We start from the raw sequence: 11,467 nt of genomic DNA, 5'->3' as shown, positions 1-11,467 counted from the left end.
GCTGGTCTCGAACTCACAGAGATCCGCCTGCCTCTGCCTCCCAAGTGCTGGGATTAAAGGCGTGCGCCACCATCGCCCGGCTAAGATTGAATCTTTTAAAATACAGAATTGTAAATAAAATTTTAAATTTATGGCATAAATTTGTTTTAATGCTTCATAATGTTTGATGTGCTTTTTTCTCTGTAATGCAATTGTTTCACATATTTATGAAAGATTCCAATTTTAATTAGAAAAATCCTTTGAGGCTAAAATGACCACCTATTCCATTTGCTGACCTTGGTTACCCTTCTATGAGTGGCCCTTGGCTGACCAAAACAGGAAGCCATGTGATGACCACAGTCATACTCAGAGCTGGGTGATGAGAACCCTTTAGCTGCAGATGAGATTAGGTTCTTTTTTTTCCTCCATGTAAAATATTCACAAAAAAATTAATCACCATGGGTAATAATAGTAACTGATTTAATAATTTGTTTTTCCTAAATTGTTTTTATGTATGCTAATTTAAAATATAAATATTAATTGACGAGTGTGTTATAACTTACTAAATTTTCATGTTTAAACTCTAGAATTAAAGGTGAGGCTAAGGTTAAAATATACATGCCTTTGTTTGGAGAGGGGGCATGAAGTTGCATATTTTGAGAGTCTGCTGTGTCATCTCCTTTTTACACTGTAGTAATCCGTCTGTTTGAACCTTCTAAAGGTGGATATGGCTATCGAAGAAGTGGGCGAGATAAATATGGTCCTCCTACCCGCACAGAGTACAGACTTATTGTGGAGAACTTGTCAAGTCGGTGCAGCTGGCAAGACCTCAAGGTTTGGGCTTCATCAACTTCTCAGATAAGGTTGGGCATGGGTAAGAGTAGAAAACAAGCAATTTATGCAGGCCTGGGCATTTACGGTGTAATGGTTACAGACTTCAGACCACCAGAGCGTTGGGCAGTTCCCCAGATAAAGGTCCTATAGGAGTACAAAGGGCATCAAAACACCACTCCTACTTTACATAGGAGGAGGCTAACTGCTTCAAGGAATCGTTTGTATTACATGGAATTTTCCATTGCAGACAGTGTTCTAGGGAGCTAATGGGGTGGAGCTGCATAGAAAAAGCTAAAGTAGCCCATGTTTCTGTTAACCCAAGCTCGAACATTGCAGATGTCAGCTTCTAGTATGGGTCGGCACAATGAAACTGTCTAGCCTGTGTTCTTTTGTAAGTTTTGTTTCTCAGTCAGGTGTGGTATGCTTGGATAAGCGGTCAGGGCAGGAAGATCATGAATTTGAGGCCAGCTAGAACTACATAGTGAGTTCCAGAAGTGAAACCTTATCTCAGAAAGGTGGTGGGGGTCGTCCCCTCTTTAAAGAAATACTGAAGCCAGGTGGTAGGGACGCACCCCTTTAATCCCAGCACTTGGGAAGCAAGAGTTGGGCAGATCTCTGAATTGGAGGCCACCTGGTCTACAGAGTGAGTTCCAGGGTAGCAAGGACTATGTAGAGAAACCCTGTCTTAAAAAAAAAAAAAAAAAAAAAAGAGGAGGAGGAAGAGGAGAGAGAGAATTTGGTTCCACAGGCAATTTCTCAGTTTCCCTGTGTAGCCTGGCTGTCCTGGAACTCACTCTATAGACCAGGCTGGCCTCTGACTCCTCTGACTCCCCAAGTGCTGTGATTAAAGGCATACAGTACCACACTTGAAGGAGGCAACTCCTATAGGGGTTTACTCAAACCCATACTATGGGGCTCTTCCTAACTTTGCTTCATGAAAATATAATTCCATCTGGGTGGTGGCACATGCCTTTAATCGTAGCTCTCTGGAGGCAGAGGCAGGCAGATCTCAATGAGTTCCAGGACAGGCTCCAAAGCTGCACAGAAAAACCTTGTGTGGGGGGGGGATTCCATATTTGATTCTGTCTCTGTTCACTAATGACTATCTCACTGACCTTAAGCAGTTAACAACTTTGTTGAAATTTACTGTCCTTATCTGTAAGATTGATACAGTTATATCTGCCTATATGGTTATAATTGGGAGTAAGCACTTAAAACACGAAAGAGCATTCGATATGGAACTGCTGTTAGGAGCCGTCTATTATCCATCACTAATTTGGAAGCGTGGCTAGCTGAAATAAAGTAGTGGCTCTGGGGACTGAAGAGGTGGCTCAGCAGTTAAGAACACTTGGTCTTGGGGCTAGAGAGATGACCCAGTGGTTGAGAGCATTGCCTGCTCTTTCAGAGGACCCGGGTTCAATTCCCAGCATCCATATGGCAACTCACACTTGTCTGTAACTCCAGTTCCAGGAGATCTGATGCCAATGAACATAAAAGTTAAATGTTTGTGGGTTTTTTGGGTTTTTGTTTTGTTTTTTAAATATTTATTAAGTATACAGTATTCTGTGTGTATGCCTGCAGGCCAGAAGAGGGCACCAGACCTCATTACAGATGGTTGTGAGCCACCATGTGGTTACTGGGAATTGAACTCAGGACCTTTGGAAGAGCAGGCAGTGCTCTTAACCTCTGAGCCATCTCTCCAGTCCCCAAATGTTTTTTTTAAAAAGAAAGAACACTTGCTCTTCAGCAGGGCTGCATTTGCACCCACATGGTGACTCAAAGCAGTCAGCCAGGCATGTGAGTTTGTAACCAGGTACAGAGGACCCAATACCTTCTTCTGACCTCCCTGAGGCCACGTGCAAGCAAACACTCATACACATATAGAAACTAAAAACTAGTAGCACTGTCCCAGCTTTTTACCAGTTGTCTTCACCCTCATCTTGTCAGGGTAATCCATTTTGGTCTAACTATGACGAATGTCCTAGTTTGGATGGCCCCCCCAGCCCTTTATCCAGAACCTAGACTTCTACAAATAATTCAGATTCTGTGCAAAGGCATTCTTGATTGGATTATGAATAATGATCAAAATTTAGGTGTAACCTCCACTCAAGACATTTGAGAAAGCTTCAAAAATATGCAGGGGTGGTGACTATATTAAGACACTGACAGACATTTTTGTGATATAGCAAGTGGGGAAATGCCGTTAAATGACCTGCTCAGTGTCTTCAAACTTGGTCAGGACAGAACTCAGCAAAATGAACGCAGACCACAAATGTCTATCAAGTGTGTTACACTAACACTGGGAATTAGCCAATGCCCTACATCTTAAGTTCTGCCCAGAGTCATTCCTCTCCTTTATTCATACATCTGTTCTTCGACTTGACCTGACCACACTGTCCTGAGACAATGAAGACAGAGGCCTATGGTCACTTAGACCGGTTTCAGTTGCCTTCTGCACTTTAACTTGTATTTTTTTTTCTTTAGGATTACATGCGCCAGGCAGGAGAAGTGACGTATGCAGATGCTCACAAGGGACGAAAAAATGAAGGGGTGATTGAGTTTGTGTCTTACTCTGATATGAAAAGAGCTTTGGAAAAGTTGGATGGAACTGAAGTCAACGGCAGAAAAATCAGACTAGTTGAAGACAAGCCAGGTTCTAGACGGCGCCGGTCTTACTCCAGGAGCCGGAGTCACTCAAGGTACTGTTAACATTGTGAGTGGGCATTCTACAGTAATTCAACTAAGCAGAATGGACAGCCTGTTCCTGCTCTCCTTTTGGGTTCTCAGAGCATGATTCCATGCGGTTCAGTAACTCAGGACTTTGATCTGAACATTTATTTGTGAAACTCCTGAACTCTTACATCACAAATATAAACAGAAGTAAAGTCCTTTTTCTGAGGCACAACTCAGTGGCCTCACCTTTCTTCTGGAGAGCTGAGTCACAGACTGGGTTAGAAGCATGTGTGACCATTGTGCCTGTGCTTTATCTTCTTGATGAGCAAGTCTCAAGAGTAGAGGTCACCAGCCAGACCTGGTCCCTGCCTTCCCTGGAGAAAACTGGCAGTGAGCAAGTGGTGGCCATTATGACTATTGTGACGGGTGCACAGGGCTCTCTCTCTAGAATGAGGCAAGGGTGACTTTCCCAGGATAGTGAGCTACAACTTTTCATACATTTGTGTTGAAGTGAGGCTGTCTAGTGCATTTTCCCACAGTTTAAATTCCCTGTGAACTCAAGGCTAGGACTTGCAACATTAAAAACGGGGCATACTTCAACAAGAGTACAGCCTTAGTGCTCTGTCCTTAACTTTTTTTTTTATTTATTTATTTATTATGTATATAATACTCTGTGTGTATGTCTGCATGCCAGAAGAGGGCACCAGACCTCATTACAGATGGTTGTGAGCCACCATGTGGTTGCCGGGAAGTGAACTCAGGACCTTTGGAAGAGCAGGCAATGCTCTTAACCTCTGAGCCATCTCTCCAGCCCTTGTCCTTAACTTCTGTCGCACCATAAGTAGCATCTGTGTGACTGACCACTGTCTAGAAATAACAAAGGTGCTCTTTTGGTGTCTCTGGATGAGTGTGTATGTTGTGTTCCACTACAGTCATGATTTTAGTACTCAGGTTGATTCTGTCTGCCGTCACTGGAGCCCTGTATCTTCAGTCTCCTGCCTTTTGTTCCTGTTTACTGCTTCCCCATGCCTTTCCTTGTGGTCATTCTCAAACCTCAAAGTTGAAAGGCCAGTTTGGATACGATTGCCGTGGTTCTGCCTTGTTTTCCTTCCTTCCTTTGTATTTATTACACTCTTGTGTTTGCACTGTGTTCTGAAGCACATCGTAAGTTACAGCACTTAAGTGTCCCCAAGAACACACACAGTATATAATTGTGTCTTTACCAGATAGCAGAGCGATATTCATATTTATCTGGTTGCTCCATGGGTGTGTTTGTGCTGGAGTGTTTCCTGGCCAGGATCTGGCTCAGACATATAGCAGAGATCATTAAGTTTCCTTAACCTGGAACATTCTCACATATCTTTGACTCTTGGCACTGGAATTACGAGCATGCACCACTATGCCCTACTGCTATGTGAAACAGATGGCTTTTGATTGAAAAAAATATCTTGGTTTGCTCTAGAAAGCCTCTTTTTTATACAATTAAAGTTCATGTGTGTCTGCATTTGTGTGTGCCTGCCTCCTCCCAGGGCCAAAAGAGGCATCACATCCTTTGGGATTGGAGTTACAGACCCTGTGAGCTGCCATGCGGGTGCTGTATATCAAACCTGGGTCCTCTGCAAAAGTAGCTAGTGGTCCTAACTGCTGAACCATCTCTTGAGCCACTCTAGACAGCCTTTTGTTGGCATTTTTTTTTTTAAGTTTTATTTTATGTGTATGGGTATTTTGCTTTGCATGTATGTCTGTGTACCATGTGCCTTGTATTTGCTGAGGTCATAGGAGGGGAGGGTATTAGATCCCGTGGAACTAGAGTTAAAGATAGTTGTGAGCCACCATATGCATGCTGGGAATTGAACCCAGGTCCTCTGCAAGAACAAGTGCTCTCAAACACTGAGCCAACTCTGCAGCCCCTTGTTGGTAATTTAAAGTTTTTGTTTTCTCACTTGCTTGTGGTGGTGTACACCTTTAATCCCAGTCTCAAGAGATAAGGCAGGTGAATTCTGTGAGTTCAAGGCCAGCCTGGTCTACCTAGCAAGTTCCAGGCCAGCAAAGGTTAATGAGACCCTGTCTCAAAAAAGTTTTTCTCTCTACAGGTCTCGCTCTCGAAGCAGACATTCCCGGAAGAGCAGAAGCCGAAGTGGCAGCAGCAAAAGCAGCCATTCAAAGAGCCGATCTCGATCCAGGTGGGCCTGCACCTTCCCTCGTCCTAGCTGCTTCCATGCATTAGATTGAGCCCCACATGCTCTGTGCACTCTTTACTTCCTGACTTGAGTATCTAGTCACCTGTTACTCACTTAGCACCTATGTCTTCCAGGTCAGGTTCTCACTCCCGCAGTAAGAGCCGCAGCCGCAGTCAGAGCCGCAGCCGCAGTAAGAAGGAGAAAAGCCGGAGTCCCAGCAAAGACAACAAGAGCCGCAGTCGCAGCCGTAGTGCTGACAAGAGCCGAAGCAAGAGTAAAGATCATGCTGAAGACAAGCTCCAGAACAACGACAGTGCTGGCAAAACCAAGAGCCGCAGCCCCAGCCGCCATGGCAGTAAGAGTCGGAGCAGGAGCAAGGAGAGGAGAGCAGAGGAGAAGCGAAGGAGCGTGAGCAGGAGTCACAGCCAGGAGAAGAGACGAAGCCAAGAGAAGAACCTTCTCAAGAGTCGGAGCCGAAGCCGCAGCAAAGGGGGCAGCCGGAGCCGAAGCCGCAGCAAAAGCAAGGACAAGCGGAAGGGCAGGAAGAGAAGCAGGGAGGAAAGCCGAAGCCGCAGCCGCAGCAAAAGCGAGCGCAGCCGCAAGCATAGCAGCAAGCGAGACAGCAAGGTCAGCAGCAAGAAGAAGAAGGAGGACACCGACCACTCCCGGTCACCATCCCGCTCAGTGTCAAAGGAGCGGGAGCATGCCAAGGCAGAGTCCGGCCAGAGGGAAGGCCGGGCTGAGGGGGAGAATGCGGGTCCCAATCCAGAGCCCCGAGCTAGGTCAAGATCCACTTCCAAATCCAAACCTAGTCTCCCTGCAGAGTCGCGCTCCAGGTCGAAGTCAGCTTCAAAAACACGTTCTCGGTCCAAGTCTCCATCCAGGTCTGCTTCCAGGTCGCCCTCCCGATCTAGATCCAGGTCTCACTCAAGATCCTAACTGGCTATGCCACACTGGAACTGTCGAGAAGTCTTTTGTACATGTTGGTAGCCGTAGCACAAGAGTGAAGTAGAACACCCTCACCGCTGTACATTGAACTCCCCTAATGGTGTCTCCAATTGTTCAATCTCAGTGCTTCCTCGGTACTGCCTCCTGGTGCCAGGCCTCCCGCTCCTCCACTGAAAAGCAGCTCCTCAAACCTCCCTTTACTCACAGCAGGACATCCAAACGCCTTGGCTCTAAGGCCTGGCCACGGCTAAAGGGAGCTCAGCACCCCGACGGCTTCTCGGGCTGGAATGATGGCATAGGTAGGTGTGGTGAGTTCAACCGTTTTGCCCTTGAATTGATGCCCTTTGATGTATGCCACGTAGTGAAAGTGCAAGTCTTCAGTTTCCCACCACTTTGGTTTCCTATTTTTGGACTTAACAACGTTGTGAATAGCACAGTCAAGAGAAATTGATACTGCATAGCCCATAGGAAGTAAACTGTAGAGCTCCATATTCTGGTATTGTGATTATATTGTTTTATATTAAAAAAAGAAAAGTTTTTTTAATTTTATTTTCCCCGTCTTGCAAAGTATAGTGACCCCTGTTTCCATTAAATTTGAATAAAGACTATTTTTGCTTGACAAAATTTCATCGTGCTTGAATCTAAGTAGCATTTCCTGATATGTCATCTGTCCTGCTGTTTTTCCTGTGGTGAGGAAACAAGACTTCCCAAAGGACTTTCTCACCCAGCAGAGTGAAGGTAAGTCCTCAGAGTTTTTGATTCTGGGGTTCTCTTGAGAAGCTTGTGGTCAAGCTGAGGAGAAATGAGGCCATCTGGAAAGCGCTTCACAAGCAATCGGTTCTTCCGTGTTTGTTCTTGTCGTGGGGCTTCCCACCATGATCCCTTCACTGTAAAATCTGAATTGAAACCAGGGGGCAAGCTGCTGGATTACCTTCTCCCAGTTGTTCTTGCATTAACTGCTACTTAGCTTAGGAGATCCCTGAGACTGCTTCTCCAACCTGGTGCTTGAGGGTTAGCACAGCAAGGACAGTACTGGACACCATAGTCCATGTGGCAAGCGGGGAGGACAAAGCTGCTGCACAGGAGTCTGTTGATCTGTCCCTGGAGTGCAAGCTGTTCATAGAAATACAAAATAACTGTCCCCTTCCCAGAGTAGTGACCTGTCTGTAAATGGCCAACACTGAAGGCGGCCACTGAGGCTTAGGCCTGAAGACATGTGTTCAAGAGGCACACTGTTTGGAAAGAAAACTGAGCAAACCACCCAGGTTGAAAAGCATAGGCAGTGTGCCAAGGAACATGGGTTTGAGCATGGCTTGGCAGAGCAAGCCCAGCAATGGTGATACCCAGATAAAGGTATGGGAGGGGAGCCAACCTCTGACCTGTCAGCACAGCGAACTTTAAAAGCATTGAACAGGAAAGTGCTCACAGAGCAATGCTGGGGCCCTGCAGGCTGGAAGGTGCAAAATACCAGATGGCATGGAGCATGGTCAAGGCCGTGACAGGAGAGAACATAATGACCAGTGAGGCATAGTCAGTGGCCTGGGCAAGGGATTAGTGAGCAGAAGAGGTGGTGAACTGGCTCAGTTTGGACCATGGGACCCCTACAACAGTCCATGAACATTCTAGGCAGCTAAACTGTAGATCTCCAAGACTCTGGTGAGCGTCCCATACCTTTATCTGGGCTCCTTATGTGGTCGTAACTAGGTAAGGAAGGAATCCACGTCAGTATCATACAGGTACACTCTTCTCACTTTACTCCTGTAAGGATGGGGACATTCGAGGCCTTTTAAGTGTGGTGGTTTGGGGTTTTTGTGTTTTGCTACATGTATGTGCACACCATGTGCATGCCTAGTGCCTGTGGAGGTTAGAAAAGGGTCTCAGAGCCCCTGGAACTGGAGTTAGATTGTGAGGCGCATGTGTGCTGGGTACTGAATCCAGAGCCTCTGCATGAGCAGCGGATGCTTTTTGACATCGCACTGTCTCTCCAGGCCCTACAATTTTTAAAATTCATCTGTATTTCACTCTTTCACGCTTTGTCCATTCCTTTGGCTTCTAAACAAAGGTATGCTTCTAAATTAAGCTTTGTGGTGGACTTGGGGAGTTCACTTGACACATTGATTCTAACCAACGATCTTTAGGTGCAAACTTAGGAAAATCCTGTGTGCGCGCAGATCCCTGGTGGTGGGTTTCGCTGGCTCTGAATAAAGATACCCAAGAAGGTGTGGAGCTCTGAATAAAGATACCCAAGAAGGTGTGGAGTCCTCGTCTCGCTGCAGGGAAGACATATGCTTCCTGAACATCGTTAGCCTTTTCTCAGTGACCCTCTGTATCTGTGTGCTCGGTCCCTGTGGCAGCAAGGAAGCTACATGCAGCATGCTATGCAGTCTCTCCATTTGGAGATTAGTTTTGGATGGGTCCTCCCTCTTCTGGTGTAGCATAACAGTGCTCCTTGGCTGGGATCCTAAGGACTGGTGTTTGCCCATTGAGTGCTCACCCTCTTCGGCTACAAGTTTTTATTGTCAAGCAAATCCCTGGGGACTCAGGGACTCTCCTGCCTCCCCAGTGAAGTTTGTCTACAGTCTTCACTTTGGATCGCATTATGTTTCCTAGACATTGGGTCAAAGAGTTAAGTAAGGTCCTGCCCCATGCTGCGCTGGCCTCAGTCCAGTGGATGAAAGACAGCTGAGAGGGAAGTCCCGATTTCCAGCATTCCTTCTTACTGTGGGGTAGGTGCGCCCATGGATATTGTTAGGTTGCCCGGTTATGAGGAAAGCTTAGAGATGGAGTGGTTTAGCCAGCGTGGCACGGTGACGGCTACAGAATTCTCATCTGCAGTGGTGAAGTCACATCAGGTGAGTGTAACAGTTGACATTTGAGCCCCAATTGAAGTCAGGCAGGTTCGCCACAGGGCTGAATGTGCTTTCCTGCTAAAGACCTGGGACTGACAAGGTGGCACAAGGGGCAGAGTGCTTGGCCTGCATTGTTGGATCCCAGATTGCCACAAGGGGGCAGGCGAGAACCAACTCACAAGAGCTATATCCTCTACTCAAGGGCACCAGGGTGCATGTCCATTGCTGCACTCACACTTGGACTGCACAGTCACAACGTGACAGCCAGGTGAGCAGGTCTGAGACCTTGTCTCAGTAACAAAGGTTGTGGTCATACAGCTTCACTCACCCTATTGTGAATATTTTATTACACTATCTGACCTTATTAGGGGAGAACCGTGCATTTAGGAAATCAGTCTCCCCCTCCATGTGTTGTGTGGACTGAACTTAGGTCCTGGAGCTTGGTGACTGGTGCCGTAGCCCTCTGAGCCATCTCAGCCCCTGCTGTGAAGATGTCAGTTGCTCTACCATTTGACCATTAAGCCTATTCTGGGGTTCCCACCTGGCCAAAACCAGGTCATCCCACAATAGCAATGGCAGAAACGGGGCCCATTTTCATTTCAGCGGTGAAAACGGCAGGGCATGCGTGCACTACCACCCCCAAATAAGCACTGGAGGGTTCCCAGGAAGCAGTCACTGCAGTCTGCCTTGTTGGGGCTCTGGGTTCACACATACCTCTCCCAGCGGCCTCTGCTCTCCACCTGTGGGGTAGAGGATGGAAGAGAAAACAGCACAGCCAACAAGCAGCACTGACAAGCTGTTCAGATCACTAGGTCCCATGGAGTGAGGAGGTGATTGGCCGGATTGAAAAGACAAGACGCAACTGTGATTCATTAGAGACCACAGGAGCCGGGGATGTGCTCTGGTACAGTGCCTGCCTACCATGCCTGGACCCTGGGCATTATATGTGAATAGTTAAAATAGGCACTGACCTTAGGGGGCTAGAGGAAGACATAACCATGGTAGTCCTAACAGAAAACTGGGGCCAGGCATCACTCTGAATGCATTTAATCCTAGCACTGGGGAAGTGGAACCAAGCAGATCTCTGATTTAAGGCCAGTATGGTCTACACAGTAGGTTCCAGAACAGCAGGGCTGTCTAGTGAGACCCATTTTCAAAAGAAAAAAGAAAAACCTCAACTACCCATATATCAGTAATTCTCAGACCACCTCTTGAAAATCAGTAGAACATACTTGAACAGACTCCTGCAGTCAATTGGATCTAATGTTTATAAAAGACTTCATACAGCTGCTGGAAGGAGTGGCTCAGTTAAGAGCGAGTACTGCTCTTGCAAAGGACCAAGTTTGGTTCCCAGCATCCCAAGTCTTAAAACTGCCTGATCCAACACCCCTGACCTTTGAAGTCACCTGTTCTTATGCATGCACACACATTTTTAAAAACTCTGGGCTGGGCAGTTGTGGTACACGCCTTTAATCCCAGCACTCACTCGCAAGGCTGAATCTCTGCGAGTTTGAGGCCAGCATGGTCTACAGAGTAAGTTACAGGGCAGGCTCCAAAGCTAGATACAAAGAGAAACTCTGTCTCGAAAAACCAAAAGAACAAAAACTTGGGGACTAGAGCAGACTTATGGGTTTCTCTTTCTAACAACCCATGTTTGACTGCCAACACCAACAACTATTGAGTCAGTTCCAGGGGATCCATCTCCCTCTTCTGGCTTCTGCAGGCACTGTACACACGTTATACATACATTATGTTCCAACAAAACACCAATTCCCCAGGGGCTGGAGAGATGGTTCAGTGGTTAAGAGCATTGATTGTTCCAGAGGTCCTGAGTTCAATTCCCAGCAACCACATGGTGGCTCACAACCATCTGTAGTAAGATCTGGTGCCCTCTTCTGGCCTGTAGGCATATATGCAGACAATACTGTATACTTAAAATGAATCAATCTTGAAAAAAATAATTCCCAACTTAAATGGAACATTCATCAATATGGACCACAGTGG

General features: G+C 46.6%; 1 protein-coding gene across 1 annotated transcript in view; it reads left to right on the top strand.

The window, feature by feature from the left end:
• Srsf4 (serine and arginine rich splicing factor 4) overlaps window positions 1-7,243 on the top strand; it is a 25,074-nt gene extending 17,831 nt beyond the window's left edge. Inside the window, exons 3-6 of the mRNA XM_005353139.3 lie at window positions 701-813; window positions 3,298-3,512; window positions 5,580-5,669; window positions 5,801-7,243. Coding sequence (XP_005353196.1) covers window positions 701-813; window positions 3,298-3,512; window positions 5,580-5,669; window positions 5,801-6,605 — 1,223 coding nt within the window. The 3' untranslated portion in view covers window positions 6,606-7,243. The remainder of the gene's footprint in view (window positions 1-700; window positions 814-3,297; window positions 3,513-5,579; window positions 5,670-5,800) is intronic.
• The last annotated feature ends 4,224 nt before the right edge of the window (window positions 7,244-11,467 follow it).

Source organism: Microtus ochrogaster, chromosome 10, assembly GCF_000317375.1.
Source record: "Microtus ochrogaster isolate Prairie Vole_2 chromosome 10, MicOch1.0, whole genome shotgun sequence".
Classification (NCBI taxonomy): Eukaryota; Metazoa; Chordata; class Mammalia; order Rodentia; family Cricetidae; genus Microtus; species Microtus ochrogaster.
The sequence above is the reverse complement of the archived record's forward strand: the minus strand, read 5'-3'. Positions and strand labels throughout refer to the sequence as shown.